The sequence below is a fragment of the Alligator mississippiensis genome, chromosome 8, assembly GCF_030867095.1.
Source record: "Alligator mississippiensis isolate rAllMis1 chromosome 8, rAllMis1, whole genome shotgun sequence".
Classification (NCBI taxonomy): Eukaryota; Metazoa; Chordata; order Crocodylia; family Alligatoridae; genus Alligator; species Alligator mississippiensis.
The window spans coordinates 16,237,442-16,253,977 of record NC_081831.1 but is presented as its reverse complement, the minus strand read 5'-3'; the positions used below and the strand labels follow the sequence as shown (position 1 = coordinate 16,253,977).

The 16,536-nt window shown below is 45.6% G+C and overlaps 1 protein-coding gene and 1 long non-coding RNA gene across 3 annotated transcripts; one reads left to right on the top strand and one right to left on the bottom strand.

Moving 5' to 3' along the window:
• The first annotated feature begins 3,789 nt into the window (after positions 1–3,789).
• On the top strand, positions 3,790–10,391 carry LOC132252100 (uncharacterized). Its single transcript, XR_009463846.1, has 3 exons — positions 3,790–3,927; positions 9,735–9,810; positions 10,309–10,391. It is a non-coding gene; the product is annotated as an uncharacterized LOC132252100 (long non-coding RNA).
• Positions 10,134–15,741, bottom strand: LOC102572339 (urotensin-2 receptor). Of its 2 annotated transcripts, none has more exons than XM_006258588.4 (2): positions 15,473–15,741; positions 10,134–11,908 (listed from the first exon to the last, which is right to left on the bottom strand). In XM_006258588.4, the coding sequence occupies exon 2, from the start codon at positions 11,730–11,732 to the stop codon at positions 10,584–10,586; it is 1,149 nt and encodes a 382-aa protein (XP_006258650.1). In that variant the 5' UTR covers positions 11,733–11,908; positions 15,473–15,741; the 3' UTR covers positions 10,134–10,583. The 2 variants fall into 2 exon arrangements, with proteins under 2 accessions (XP_006258650.1, XP_019349721.1); XM_019494176.2 differs by having other exon boundaries at positions 10,134–11,903.
• Positions 15,742–16,536: the final 795 nt, after the last annotated feature.

Below are 16,536 nucleotides of genomic sequence, written 5' to 3'. Positions count from 1 at the left end.
TTGTGGGACATAGTTATCATGGGAATGGTGTCCAGGTCTGGACACCTAATATTTCAACCAACGTGCGGTGGAGCCTGCCTGTGATTCCAATTCTAGGTTACTTTTAGATGGAGCTGGACACTTACGCTGCTGACAGATGTGGAAAAAAATAAAGCGCTTCACCAGAAGAGGATGCACATTAATTGACCCAGATCCCCAGCACTTCTGTAGGCCTTTTTGATGCCTTTATCTAATAGCTGATTGAATCAGCTTTAGATAGAAGCAGAGATAAAAGCACCAAAAAGCCCTGCTGAAGCCTGTGACCTATACAGACGTTGGGCTAGCCAGATCAAACTGAAGCAATGATTCTTCTGGGAATGCACTATGCTTGGCAAGAGGATGACCTGAGCTGAAAGTAAAGTGCTGTTTTGTCTGGGGATTTTTCCTCCCCACATCTATAAGCAACCTAAAAGTGCCCAACTGCCTAGGGACTTTGCCAGCTACAGGAACTAGGATGAAATCCACCAGGCTGTTTTTTCGCCTGGATTTCAGTAGAGTTCAGAAGCCTCAGCCTCAGCCTCAGCATTTCCAAAGTTAAATATCTAGTTAATAAATCTATGTAAAGTTATTGCACCTCAGGAAGATGATTCTTGCTGCAAAGACTGAAATCGGAGATGCCAGCAGCTGGAATTCTGGGACTGCTTTGCAGAGCTGAGTTGTCCTCGGTACTGAATTCTCTCCAACGCAGATTCTGGAAGTAAAATGGGGACTTGGCTCCAAGGGCATCACAAACTCCTAGTGACTCTGAGACACTCACAGACACCTTGGATGCCACAGTTCTGTTTCTAAAATGCTCACAGCTCATGAATTAAGGATGTCAGAGGCTCTTTTGAGCAGGAAGCTGTGAAGTAAACAAAAGAGCAGCAGAAAGGTGGTTGGATGTCTCTTCCTTCACTCTTGGAGTAAAAAAGAAAAAAAAATAGGCTGATTTGAAAACCATACAGCCTGGCTAGTCTGTTGCCTACCTGGTTTCCGTCACTTTTATGAATGGGGTCAAATCTCACTTAAGTAATCAAAAGCCAACGGTTTCTGGCAAAGGGACAGGCATATGATATAAAAGGCGTAGGTACTGCTTTGGCCTCACAAGGTACGTGAATTGATTCTTCCAATGTTCTGGAAAGGGAACATTTCAGTGTTTTCTTTTGGAAGAATAGACCTGTTAAAAGGGAAAGAGACAGAATCAGAGTCCTTTTGGCATTTAGATGCTGCCTTTTTACCCAAGGATCTCAGAGCACATTGCTACTGTCCTCATCTCAGTGCCAGACTTTGGCTTCTTTTTTCCAACAGAGTCTTTACATTTGAGGTCCCTTCATTTTGCTGTTGCCAACTTGAGATACCGTTAGTTGCTGGCAAACCTGAAAGATCACAACTCATAGAAGGAACTCAAAATCTGGGGTCATTTGAAAGCTTCGGCTACTGATTTTACTCTTTCTGAAAGTTACAAAAATGCTTTGATTAGAACAGTGAGAGGTGAACCAGGCGGTATGTTTGTCACTGCTCAGATGTGTTGACTTCTGGGATTTGTACATCAGTGATTATTTTCACTCTTTATTGAGAAAAGCTCTTCCATTGACCTTTACACATTTGGCTATTAACCTGAAGTTTTATTATCTTTATTGACTGTTTTAAACTGTTCGTGGCAGCTACTTACTACATGTGAGCTGGTCATGCCTTCTGAGTTAGTGCAATCCACAGCTATACATTTTCCAAGGCTTATCTAGAACAAGTCTTTTATTTGGAATCTTCTTATAACACAAAAGTTTGGGCCCGTCTGCCTACTACCTTTAACAAAGGAAATAAGAAATAATCTTGTCTTTTCAGCTCAGGCCTCCAAACTTTTTGTGAAGTAAGACTCTCCTTCAGCTTTCCTTTTCTCTCTCTGTGAGGCCCTTTTTAAACATCCTCAGTTGGAAAGTCACCCAGGGATCTGAGTTTCTCTCCCCACCCCCATTGCTTTTCATTGTCAGGCAAGGCTATGAAATCCAGAGACCCTTTTGGATCCTTAAAGGGTCTCTGCACCCTGCTACACCACTTATCCAAGATAAATTAAATCTAACAACACTTAATCTGAGTGTCATGGCATTTTCCTCTCTTGAACTGACTTTATGAAGCTTTCACATTTTTGTTGTGACAAAACCATGGCTTCCCATGAGAAATAATAATCAGTCTTCTAGATAATGAGCAGTTGAAATGACGACTGAATTTAGCAGCAACAGCATATTGTAGACATAAATTTGACTTCATTCAGATGTGTTGACCAATGATTTCCCAACTGTAGCAGAAAAGGTCTCTTCAGTTAGCAATGCACTTATGAGATGTTTGTCCTGGGCCAAACAAAATACAATCACGCTATCATTTGAAATGTTTCCTGTGACCTAATATTTTCATTCTCTGCTGCGATGATCTCAGCTACATTTAGCCCCAGGTCTATATTTTGCAATTTAGAATATTCAAAACAGGAAGGAAATATGAATTTCAAATGGATATGGCTTTGTTTTGACATAATGAAGTGTAACACTAATGACAGAAACAGAGAGGGAACAGCAGACGATTTTAGTTTAATCATCGAGTCTGCAGCACTCAAGCTGGAGATGATCCTACACCTATATCACAGACCTGGAGGCAGGACCCTTCTTGAATAGAACTGCTATAATTCTTCTGCACTGGGAGGGAGTCCACACACAGAGCTCTGCTGGATATCAGGTTTTGGCTTTTGGAAATGACTGGAAAATCCATTGCTATGTCAGTCTTCTGGTCTTTCCCTCATTCAGATGGAAGAGCCCTCTCTACGCTGTCATGACATGGTTCCTGTTATGAGGGCTTCAAAGGAAGGATACTTTCTGCTTTTGTCTCCTTAAATTTTTCTCTAGCAGCTGGACAAAATCTTTGAGGTGCTTGCTCAGGAAAGGATCTGGAGCACTGCACATGCACCAACCGGTACAGTCTGACCTAAATCCCTTTGGGAATACTCCCACTAAGTTCAATGTGCCTGGAGCATTTTCAATTGATAGAAGTTCAAGGTACACATCTAAGGAAAGGCAAATTGACTAGAGCTACAGAACTAGAGAGACAGCCCTGCTCTGTACTTACGTGAAGAAGATGACACCCCTTGGAAATTCCTTGGCTGTAACTGAGAGTGGACGGAAGAGGAAATGGCAGCCTCCCCCTTCCCTTTGGTTGTTATATATATGGTATGGCTAGGTGGGAATTCAGTGTCCAAGATTGTAACATCATAGGAAAGTAGTGCTGGAAGGGACCTTGCTATGTCATCTAGTCTAGCCCCCTGCTCAAAGCAGGATCGTCCCTGACTAAACCATCCCGATGGTCTAACCTGATCTTAAAACTTCCAAGGATGGAGATTCAATGATTTCTCTAGTAGCCTGTTCCAGTGCTTGACCAGCCTCCTAATCAGAACGTTCCTCCTAATCTTCAACCTAAAGTTCTCCTGCTGAAACTTAAGGGCTTTGCTCCTAGTCCTGTCCCCGACCATCACAGAGAAAAAGCCAGCTTCATCCACTCTATAATCACCTTTCAGGTATTTGTAGACTGTTATCCCACTGTTGCAGGGCACCTCGGTGCTCTGCTCCTAGAGAGTGGAAACTGCCAGGGAGGGAGGGAGAGCCCTGGCAGAACATAACAAGCACAGCTGTGGGTTGCCGGGGCAACTAATGTGAGTCAGCTGGCCAGAAGGGGGCGGGGCCTGGCCCTCATAAAGCCCAGGGCTGAGGCCAGGCTGGCAGTTCTCTGCTAGCAGCCAGGGAGGCAGGAGCTGGACTGTGAGCATCGCAAGATCTGCTCTAGCTGAGTGAAGGATGGCAGCTCTGAGAGGTTTGAGCACCATGGTTTAGCCAGATGGCTTTGAGTTCAGTTATAGCCAGGAGGCTTGAGGTTTGTTTGCTTCTGATATTACACTGGTGGTTTGGGAGAGGCTATAGGGGGTGGAGGAGGCCTCATAAAGGGCCCCACGGTGGTGTGGGGGCCCTAGTGCCAGTCAGGGCGCAGTATCCTCATAAAGGGGGGGGAACCCCAGTGGTATGGGAACCCCGGTGCCAGTGAGGGTGCAACTTGCGGGGTACGTAGACCCCAGCCCCAGAGAGGGGCAGCTTTGAGACGCCCCAGCGTGGGTACGACGAGCCCCAGAGAGGGGGCCACGTTATTAGGAAGCCCAGTGCGGGCGCGGTGAGCCTCTGAAACAGGGCTAGTGCTGCGGAAAACCCTGGAGCAGGGTGGAGTGCTGCGGTGGCCCCCTGTGAGAGGGGGTAGTGGTTCAATGAGCCCTGGGAGAAGGGGGTAGCAGCGCGGCGGGCCCGAGAGTCAGGGGGCGTTGCCGAGAAGTCCCCAGAGTGGGTGCAGAGAGCCCCAGACGGGGGGCTGTATTTTAGAAGCCCGAGTATGGGCGACATTGCAGGGAAAGCCCCAGGAGGGGGCACTATTGCAAAGGCCCCAGGCAGGGGGCAACACCACAGAGAAGGCCCCAGAGAGGGGCAATGTTACAGGGAGGCCCCGAGCGGGCTCAGAGAGCCCAAGAGAGGGTAGCCCAGAAGAGGAGGCCCCAGAGAGCGGGCTGAGAGTACGTAGAGGAGGCCCGAGAGACGGGCTGTGTACATATAGAGAGACATACCAGCGTCTATCCCATCAGCGAGGCTTGGGGCGTGGTATTAGGGGTTGGTAGGAGCCACGCGTAGCCCATAAGGCTAGGGTGCCTGGGGATCACCCATCATACCGGGAGACCCCCAGGGGGTCTGGGAACACGGGGACAGAGGTCCCAGCTAACCGTGCCCAGGGAGTCATAAGGCAGCCTCCCAACTTTATCTAACCGTCAAAGACGTGGCGGGCGAGAATTTGAGGGTGCCCTTTGGCCGACTTGGCAAGGTGAGGGGGCCGTAAGGAGATCACGGCCCTCCGAAGGACCCCACCATGACATCCACTCAATCTTCTCTTTTCCAGACTAAAGCACCCTAGCCTTCTCAGCCTTTCCTCATAAGTCTTGTTTCCCAGGCCCTTAATCATTTTTGTTGCTCTGCTCTGAATTCTTGGCAAACTGTCCAGATCTTTTGTGGAGCGTGGGGCCCAAAACTGGACATAGTACTCCAGGTGAGGCCTCACCAATGCTGATTAGAGCAGGATAATCACTTCCCTTGATTTGCAAGTGAACACTTTTGGTAATACAACCCAATATGCTGGGTTGTATGACTTCTTTGCAACAAGAACACAGTGTTGGCTCATATTTGCTTTATGGTCTACTATAACCCCCAGGTCCTTATCTGCAGTACTGCAGCCCAGACAGTCATTCCCTAGTTCATTCAGTCCTTAGCCTCTTATACTAATGTGAACAGCCAGTGAGCCCCCCCCCCCAACCCCCCTTGGTCCTGGGTGGATTTGTGATATGCAACCCTGAGAAATGGATTGAGATCACCAAGTCCTTTACTACAGACCACCCACCCCATCCAGGTGGTAACTATACTGGTCCACCTTGGAATTGAACTAGACATGAAAGGCTCTGCATATTCCCATTTCTAATCCACCCAGCTGCACAAATAAAATGAAATAAAATGGTGGTTGTTGATCTATTGTCTCAACTCTGCTGGGAGCATGAGCAAAGTCTTGTAGCTGGTTAGTGATGGGCTTCAGAAGACTTCCCAGCCTTTTATTGTCAAGGGAGGGAGGCAAAGCACCTTCAGGTCTGTTTTATGCAAAGAGCTGGTTGAGGTTTTTCTATGTCCAACATCTTCAGACTTGAGCACAATGACAAAATATTTTCTAGTTCCTTCTAGAAATGGCTGCAAGCAGGCTAAATATTCTCTAAACTTTGGTATCTATGTCAATTCAAGGGATTTGAAAAGGCCTCACCTTTCCTGTTGCACATGGGGCTCCCAGTTTGACAAGTTGTAAATGATCAAGAAACAGGGGCTAAATGCACAAGTGTGCATGCCTAAATCTAGGAATTTACATCCATATTTTAGGACCTTAATAAAAGTGCTTGGTTTACAGAGCTGCGCACTTCACAGCTCTCCTGTCAAAAAGCTATAAATTTTAAGTAGCACAGTTCAGGCAGCCAGCTCCATGAAGTATGACCTGGATTCACCTCATTATGTACCACAGCAATGGTGGCTGAAATCTATGACTTCTCAGCACTGTGACTTAGAAGAGATCTTTGCTGGCAGCACTGACTATATTGACACGTACTGAAATCTGAGTCAATACAGTTGGAGCAGTAGTGTATGGAGGAAATACTTGTCTTTTGCTGATCGAGTCTTCAGCTTGCATGTTGAAGGTGGCATATATGGCAGTTGAACAGCACATCCTAGTCATACCCTTACATACGGAACAGATCCACTAAGCTGTAAGGCTCTTTGGGGCAGGGATTGAAACTATTCAAGTGAAATTTTTTGCCCTACCACTTGTATTTTGATGCTTGTATAAATCGGCAGCAAATTACTGTCTTGTCTTCCCCAAAAGGAAGGGGAAAGCAGGAAGGGGTTTTGTCTCAGGGAATCAGGTGGTCTTCAAGTCCCCATGTCATATAGACACACTCCAGGCATGGTGTACCACACACAGTGGTAAAGGCTAAGTGAGTAATATAGCACTCTGACTTGGAAGAGAAATGCCATTCTGGCCCCACCTGTCCTGTGGCTTTAGTCAGTGGAATTGTGTCCTCAGAGCAGTAAATCCTTTGCAGGACAGGTGGAAATTTAAAACCAGGATGATGAAAGAGCTTCTGGTCTGATCCAGTAGAACAGAGACTCAGGTCAAATAGGATGCAGCTGTAGGGATTAATTCTGGGATGCACTCACACAACACAGAGAGAGAGAGAGAGAGAATTATCATTGATTTTGAGTCACTGTGATCTTTGTAAGCAAATGTGAGGGCACAGCTTAGCCCAGCCCCTTAGGTATTTAACTAGTAATAAATTCCTGCGAGAAAGAAGGGATAGGGCACAATAATTCTTTTACAGATACCATTAACCAAACAATTCATCTCTGCCTCTGAGAAGACAGCTCCTTGTTTGGAATTCACTGACAGTAATAAACTGCTCCGGTATTGCAGCTTATATTTAGCAGGCTCTCTCCAATGAATTACTGCCTGCTTTAAGCAAAGTGCAGACATCCGTTCCTGTGTAGCTAAGTGTAGTTGTTGCCACACAAAGTTGCTTGCAAAGCTATAAGAACTGTTTGGGGTAATGAAGCTTGTAGAGCTTTACACAAGTTTTGTAGATATAGCATTTTATTTTCCCGCCCTAACCTCCACACAGCTCCTATTGATGCAAATGTATCAGAAAGAAAAACAGACCCCTTGCTGGTGTGCACAGAAAAGCAAAAGGTTTGGCTGTAAAGTCCTGTCATTTGGCACTGAATCCTCTGTGACTGAAATATCATCTCTGATTGCTTGCTCACCCCCCTGAGCATCTGGTTTTCTCTTTGCTTTGGTACTGATTTAACAAACAGGGCAACCTCCCCCTCCTCCCCCCAACACACGCACACCCTCTGAACATACAGAGTTTGGTTACAAAGAGGAAACTTGTATGAGCAGCAGGGCTGGCACCCAGCTCCAGGCTTCTTGTGTGGGGCCTGTCCTATCCCATGGGAGTACCGTGCGGTTGAGTGAAATAGCTGTGCAGCATGTTCTTTGCAATCCATGAGGGAGGTGTGGGGCAGGGAGCAGAATGGCCTATACATTTTGGAACTGTTTCCTCCCACTGCCCCTGCCAGCCCACCAACACCGCCGCGTGGCCAGCTTTACAGTGTGTGGTGCAACTTCTGGTCAGTCAAGCTTTGAGCTGCACATAATTTTTATTGCTTGCCAGGGCTGCTTTGGCTGTTTTAGGCCTAATTGGTATTTCATGAAGAATGAGATACTTGTCTGAGCCTTTTCATTGTGACTGTAGCATAACTAGGGGTGGCTGAGTTGTGCTGGGCACCAGTGTGGTTGAGCCACAGGAACTGGTTTAGATGAGGTATAATATTGGTTGCTGCTGCCACTGATAACCATGTTGTCACTGCCACAGCCAGCAGCCCAGCTGCTGCCTCTGCTCGAGGCATAAAAATGGCTTGTTACACCTCTGCATTCTGCTGGGCCTGATTCCTGGATAGTGTTAAAAGGCACAGTCCCATCCAGGCAGATTAACACCAGCTGAGTAACTTGCCCTCAGTATTTGAAGAAGCACTTTCTTTACAGGACCCACCACGGTCTGTAAGAAACCTCGATAATTCCCATTTTCAAAACTGGCATCTAATTTTGATTGGCTAGTTTTAGACACCTTGGATCAGGTTTTCAAAAAAACCCAGCACCCAGCAGCTCCTATGTAGGCCTCTATATAAGTGGCTGGGTTTTCAGAAGTGCTTGATACCCACTGAGAGCTGCTGGAAACAGAGTCCTTTTGAATCCTCAGGCATTTCATTTGCATGTTTCTATGAGAGCTGAGCTTTCTTGATAACCTGGCCTCTGGAGCTCTGAATGAAACTGAGGAATGAAAAGCCACATTTGAAAATTTGGACCCTAGATAAAGATTCAAGTAAAATAAGAGGGTATGGGTGATATAAGAAGAAATGTTCCTCTTAGGTAAGATGCATTACTTTGCTGTACTCCCATTTCCCCTCTGAAATGAGTCTGATGAGATTTACTTCCTTCATAGAGTGCTTTGAAACCTGCAGATGAAAAACTCCCTATATATGAATATCATGACTATTGTTGCCATCACCATTCTGCTCCTTTAAACCAGGAGACAACTATTCATAAGGAGCAGTCAAGGTTTTTTAATGTACCATACCTCTGAAAAGCAGAAAAGGAAATAGTTCTGAATGAGCGAGAGGTATGTTGTCTAATAATAACCAAAGGATACTGGGGTTGAGATGTACGTCTCTCTTCCAGCTTCTGCTACTGACTTGCAGTGTAATGGCGAGTCATTTAAACTTCCTTCCCCAACTTAACAGGAGCCTTTTCCTTTCTTAGTCTTATACTCTGAGACCTTGGACTGGATGTGCTATGTACATACAAAGTATTGTTAAAAGCTAGAGGAAGGATCTAAATAGAGCTTCCATTGTTCTCTGAGCAAGTCCTGTAAATGCTTCATATGGGGATGGAAGGTTACAAGCTCAATTCAAACCTTGTATAATGGAGTGCAGGTCATCTGAAAAATGGAGTTACACACTTCAAGCAGGTCAGAGGTTGGCCTTGACCTTTAATTTGCTTCTAATTATGCCATTAGGTTACAATTACTGTGCATTTAATACTGTTATAATCATGTCACAGAGGGGAGCCAGGGGGTCAAAGTTATCTGAGGATTTCAAGGCTGCTGTGTGCAGCATCAAAAGGAGATGTTCTTAGGCTTTGCTGGAGAAAGCTCCAAACATCACCAGGGTATGTGTGTATACCCCAGAAGTCAAGATTTACTGGTGTAGGAGTGACAGAATAGGCAAAGTGCTGGTACTATTGATACAGTTATACTGGCAATGTTGCCCGTTGTACTGGTAAAATAAACCTGCCCCCCACAAACAACACAAGTTGTACCAGTATAACTGCATCTACAATAGGGGCTTCCGCTTGCACAGCTCTGTCAACATGGATTACATCTCTTCGGGGCCCTGACTGATAGGCAGAAGACCGTAGGGCAGATGTAGCCTCCCAGACATATACGTGCAATTGATTTTGGATGTGCTGCTGAGATTAGTGATTGATGTCTGTCCTGTCACTGACAGGGTCAGATGCTACTGAACTATCCTTGGACATGAGAGGGGGCAGACTCATGGGGGAGGAAGTAGTCCCGTGCAGCAGGTGAGTGAAATGTCCTCCATCCCATCTCAGAGACTCGAGTGCTCTGAGGCAGTACAAAACGGAAAGCCGAGGGTCCCTTGTCTGCGTTCTCTGACTGTGGCCATGTTGGGGTCAGGCCCAAGCATAAGGCCTGACTCTCTCGCCTCACAGACATCAGTGTGTTGCAGGAGTAATTCCATTATGGTAACTTGTGTGGATTTATACCAGTGTGAGTGAGACCAGAACCGTAGCTTCTGTTGCCCCAAACCCACTCTGCCCCCCCACCTCCCCAGCGCTGCCCAAATTGTTGCCTCAATTCAAATCAGAATGTACAAAGCGTCAGAAACATGAGCTGTTTTTCTTTATTTTACTCTTTTCAGTTCTTGTACAACCAATCACTTCTAGTTTGGCATTTTATATATTTATTAAAAAAAAGAATTGACAGACATATTTTCAATAACTTAATTTTGAATGTTGCAAGGCATCTATTGTCATAAAAGAAAAGTTTCTCTATTACAGGCTTTTGTTACTGATGATTACTCAAGGAGAGAGATGCACCATAAAAAATAAAGAACAAAAAAAAGCAAAAGGCCAGGAAGCTACGTTGTTCGGCGAGCACTTCCAACATCAATTTATGGCGCTAGAAATAAATGAGTGCAGACGGTTATGGCACGACCTCTGGATTAAATGTATCTGCATTATGTGACTACTAAAACTTTACTTTTACAATATACACTTTCAATCAAAGCAACACAGAAGTCAATAGTGATAGTTCTTGGAGGTGTATTTTACCTTCAGGCACTGTTGTTTCCAAGAGAAGCATGAGCAAGGACATATGTCTCTGTGCAATGCTGACTGCTTGTGGAAAGAGATCTCCCAGAAATCCTCTGAAATCGATTCCTTCTTTGGAAGTACCCGCTGCTGCTGTTAAAGGACCGTTGCCTGTTTCTTAGATATTCCTTGTAGTTTTTGGTCAGCAGGGTGTAGAGGAAAGGGTTAATGCAGCTGTTGCTGTATGTCAGGCACGTTGTCAGATAGTTAATGTTCCTCATTGCTTTGGGAGACAATGGGAAGGATTCATAATATTGGAAAAGGAGCTGCCATATCCAGAAGGGCAAGAAGCATGCCCAAAAGACCAGCACTATTGTGAAAATTAAATAGAGCACTTTTTGATTAGGTAGCCGCTTGGTCTGTTTGAAAGTGGCTGTTTGGGACACCCAATAAGTCCTAGCTAGTCTAATGTAAAGGTATCCAATGACCACTCCTGGACCCACAATGCTTGTACAGAAGAGGATGGTGATATAGATTTTGTATGACAGCTTGCTCCATGTGGGCAGACAAATACTTTTGTTGTCCCTTTGCACTAGCTGGATCATGATGAGCATGGGAAGAGTAAGCAGCAGAGACACCAGCCAGATGACTATGGCAATGGCTTTCCGATAGCTTTTTGACCTCTTCACTGTGTCCAGGGGCTTCAGCACTGCAAAGTAGCGCTCTGTACTCATGACTGTCAAGGTGAAGATGCTAGCATGCATGGTGAGGAAATCCAGACTGAACAAGATGCGGCAACCAATGTCCGCAAAGTACCACTCCTGAAAGAAATATGTTCCAACGATGAAGGGAATGGTAAGAAGGTAGAGCAGGTCTGCCAAGGCAAGGTTAATGATATAAATATACATAGAAGCAGAGTATCTCAAGTAATGGCACATCACCACTAAGGTGTAGACATTGCCTGTCACTCCGATCACACACATAAGAGAGAGTATAGTCCCGATGGTGCAAGTGGCTATTGTGTCTTCCATTGAATTGGTGGCTGGTGTGCTGTCCCAGCTGGCATTGTAGGAAGAGTTGGAGCTGATTCTGAATGGGCTCCCTTCACTTGTATCTGTGGCCATCTGGGTGGTTGTTGAATATCCATTCTCCAGCTCTTCATTTAAAGACATCTTGAACTTCTTGCTCAGCTGCTCTTTTCATAACTTGGACATCCTTTGGTCAGTTCTTTCTGGTCTGGAAAGTTGGGCAGTGGGGAGGATCATAACCATTTCTTAGCAGGTTTTCATATGTGGAAGGAGAAGGAACACTTGACTGCGAACCTGCAGGATGAATCCCAGTTTCTGCACTAGAGGAAATGAAACAGGAAACAGTATGTTAAATGTTTGATAAAGCAACAGACATCTAGAATTCATCCCAAAGTCAGCCCTCTCTGATTTCTGCATTGCTTGTGTGAATAGCAGATCTTCCATAATGGGATGATACCCGTGTGCAAAGACTCATGAAGGTTTTGGAGGACTCATAGGCATAGGAGAATCCAGCATTGAACCTCCAGATTGCTAGCTGAGGGGAAGATCAGAAAGAGATGCAGCTTACTATGGGGATTTCTGAATACTGCCACAGCACTTAATTCAGAATTTGAGATTGAGAAAGTAAGCCCTTCTTAGGTCCATAATAGCAACATGCTTAATTACCATCACCATTACTAAATAAGGAAGGCCTGGCAGCCACCGAACTTCTCAGCAGGAAGGAGTCCAAGGCCATTCCTACATAGTAAACACTGTGTAGGGGAGCAGCACCCTCACCTATACCACAGTGTGTAAGCCAGGAGTGGCCAATTGGCCAGTGAGTACCACAAGTACTACTTGAAGCCTCCGTGTGGCATATGGCAGATTAGGGAGGAGACGGGCAGAAAGTAGAAGGTAGAGCACAGATTATGGAGCAGAAAGCAGAACAGCAAATTTGGCAAAGGATAGGGATTGGAGTGGCAGCCAAAGCTGCAGGGCTAATTTGTGGCATTTCTGCCATAAAGGTTGGCCCCCACTGGTGTAAGCAACATAGCTGTATTTGCCTGACACTTTGGGCAAGACAGCATTACCGAGTGAAAGTAGCCACTGGCATGTTCATGTCTTTGCGTGGCCATGGCTACGCTGCTTCCAGTTTAGGAGACGGTGGGTGCATCTACATGTGCATTTCAATGAGCATTAAAGCATCATTAAAAATGTGCTTTTCAGTTGATGTGCATTAAAATAGGCTAATACACATTAAGTGTCGCTTAAAAACTGTGGGCGCCTATACATGAACACAGAGGTTGCTCCGACATGTTGGAACTTCAGCGTGTCGGAGCAGATGAATTGAGTTTGCACTGCACACACTGCAGCAACCTCCTGCATCTCGTGCATCAGTGTCCTCTCACTTAAAATTGGTGGCAGGGGCACTTGAACTAAAGCTCCTTGAATGAGCTTTAGTTCAAATACCCCCACCACCACTTTTAAGCATGGGGACGCTGATACAAGAGACGCAGTGGTGCTTTAATTAGAGTGGCTCTCGGGGTACCTCACAATGGCTGCCTAACCACAAAGTGTTTTGTAGTACCTGACAACGGAGGTACTAGATTTAATGCACATGAAGTAAAGCTTGTTAATGCATGTGTAGACTCACCCAGTGTGTTTGAAGCTGCCCAGAATGCTTGAGCGCTCAGCTTTTGTCAGGCAGCATAAGTTTACCACATGGGCAGGACCCAAGATACCAAGAACTGGGATACCAAGCCTTGGCCTAACAATCTGCAACCAGCAGTCTTTATTTTTGCATGTGATCAATACTCACAATTCCCCAAAACAACCAATTATCAAGTAATGCCTTTCAGAACAAGAGATTGTCACTATAACTTCACTTTTTGCAGTTTGAATATTGTAATTGCAGGGGGACCCCCCCGAAAAACCTGGGATTTCTGATCTATTTCTCTGTAAGGAGTCATGCTGTACCTGGACCTGCTCAAAGCAAGCTCTCCTGTGAGTTTGTGAGTGCATATGTATACCTAACTGACCCAATCAGTGTGATTTACAAACACTAGATTTTTTGTGTCTGTTGTCCCTGTTTTTCCAGACATGCATGCACACACACATGCAGATGCGCATACATTTATGCACTTTCTGAATTTTGAAGAACTGTGACTTGGTTGTCCCCATGCAGACTCTCAGTATGCTCTGTGTTTTCATTATATCCATTTGTTTTCTTAAGCCCTACCAGCTCCTGTAGGAAAGCCACCCCACAGAAAGGGGCTCTGCCACACTTATTTCTTGCAAGTCTTTCCTTGCACAGATTTTACTCCAGCTTTTACCCCCTTTAGAAGATGGAGCATGCTTCATCAAGGTAATGGCTGGGAGGTCTAGCCCCCAGATGTGGCAGGTCCCTGGAGATCTGTGAGAAGCCCTGTGCCTCCACATTGGCTCTGGCCCTTCCTCTCATTTGCCCCCTGGCAATGAGATGACATTTCTTGGCTCCTTCTCTGTCTGTGGCTGTATGTGAGGACCCTGTAGATATGGGAAAGATTAATACAACCACTATAGAGCCAGAGGGTGGACAATTGCATATCCTTCCTGTGGTGTACCCACTCCTTTAACTGGCCCATCTGGTCTCTATGCAGCACCTCCACACATGGACGTGCCTTGGAGAAAGTGGCGGAGAAAGTCCATATAAGCAGGTTGGGACCAAAGAGAATTGCCCTGGCATAGTACTTGGGACAAAGGAGCATATAACAAAAAGCAGAATACATAAAATCATAATATACCCTCAGTCCCTTATAACAAAAATACCTAAATCAGGAGGGCAGGAGGGGGAAGGGGGATTACTGAGGCTGGTGGTTATGATACAGGAAGCCAACCGTCCTCATTCCAAAAACAGCCTCTCTTGTCTCCTCTGCTCCAGTGCAGCCATCAGCTCACCTGGTCCAGACCTAGCAAAACCAGGTCCTCCTCCTCCTCCATGAAATAGGATGGGGCTGAGCCCCACTCCGTGCTTTCTCCCCCATCTATATGCACGCAACCCCGTCTGCTTCCTTGTCGCTCACTTTGCCCGAGTATTTGTTTATTCATTCAGATCTGTGCTGCCAGGGAGTGTCATGCCTGAAAGACACGCGCGCTTGCTGGCTCTGTTGGTGCCTCAGGAGACGGCTGCCGCACAATCCCCTGCACACTCTGCTAGAATACAAATAACTCAGCATGGGATGCTCCAGCCAAGCCCAGCTGCCGCTCACATGGAGCACGCACAAGCACGATTTGTCTCAAACAGGCTAAGTTTCATTAAGCGTGGGGCTTCTTTTTGTCTCCATCATTCACGATTTCCTGCAGTTCCCTCAGGTTCAGCTCCGGGCACTTTAAGGTGATCTGGAGCAGTAGTTTGATGAAATGGCATATTTTCAAGGTGATTTGGGTGCCTTACTGCAGTCACCTAATGAGAGAGGTATCTCTTTCTTGGAGGCAGCAGCACGCACCACGCCTCCTGCCTACACTGCTTATTCTAAGCTCAGTAATTGTTCAAGTTGCAGAAGTACGGAAGCCCCCAAGTTTAAATGGAATGCTTCACTTGCCTTAGCACACAGCTATACTGCTCCTCAGGTCTCTGAAGAGCAAAATGAAGCAATCTAGAGAAATCTTTAATTGTTCTAAAAGTCTTTCTGGCTATATAATTGTATATTGTCTTCCTTCCTCCCATTTCCCTCCCCCCGTCCACACGCACAATAAATAGCCTGTTACTCCAAAGTAGCAGATCATTCCTCCCGACATTTCAGAACACTAGTCATACAGCACAATTCTTTTCCTCAGCCATTCATGCCTTTCCCCCGACAGTATCACCTACATACACCATGCACATTTCAAGTTGTTACAAAAGAAATGAATTGTCATGTTCAAACCTGGCTGTTAAATCCAGTTGATGAAGTTTCCTACAGGAAAGAACAAACAAATCTGCTTGTTTTTTTAGAAAGGATTCAAGACAGGAATTATTTTTTTTTTTAAATTGCAAATCCTTCTTTGTGGATAGGCTGTGCGAGGTCTGCGTTGTGCATCTGGACAGGCAGCGCTGAGGAGTGAGTGCACTACCTAGCCAAGTATGTTTGAAATCTGTGCGCTCTTAGTACTCCCGTTCTCCCTTCACTCATGCCTGCTATTTATGTTACTCAATGACGTTAGGCATAATGTAGCTCTGACTGCAGCTAGCTATGATCCTTTTTAAAGCAGCAGCATTTGATAGCCAGGACTGGTTTTGTTAGCTCCCCACCTGATTGGCCAACAGCCAGCTGGGAGCGCAACATGTCAATGTTGTTTTTTACCCCAAGACTGGTTATACTAAAAACCACCCTGCCTCTCCTTCCATTGCATAGGAGAACACAGATCCCAATACTGGCTGAGAAAAAAACCTAGTGTTAGGGAAGGGGTATAGGTTGTTTTTTACACACACACACACACACACACACACACACACACACACGTTTGTGTGTGTAGAGTTAGGGAAAAGCATTCACTATAAGAAAGCGTTAAATTCCTTGGGTGAGAGTTGGCTGGCCAGTGAAACTGTGCACTCAATTCAGAGATCAATTCTAAAGAGAAAGCAAAGTTTATTTGGATCCGAGGTAATATTAATACATGAATCTGTGTGATGGCATCATGCCTGACAGCCTCTCTGCCCATTTACATTGGCAAAAACAAAAAGGCACCCGAGTCACTTTGAGTTAGCTGGATTCTCTTTTGTTGGTGCTCGGAAAGGAATATTAAGACAGTGAGGGATCCGTAGGGCAGCTAGGAAAACAAAACCATTCAGAAATGGGATAGGCCTGAGAAATTCCCAGGCTGAAGCTCAGGGAAGAAAATTAACATCTAAGTATTATTTGCAAAGTCTCGGTTTGAGTTGTATCTCATGTACCTCGGCTTTACCCCGTGGTAGTTCCACTGGCATCAACAGACACCTCTGATGTACGTC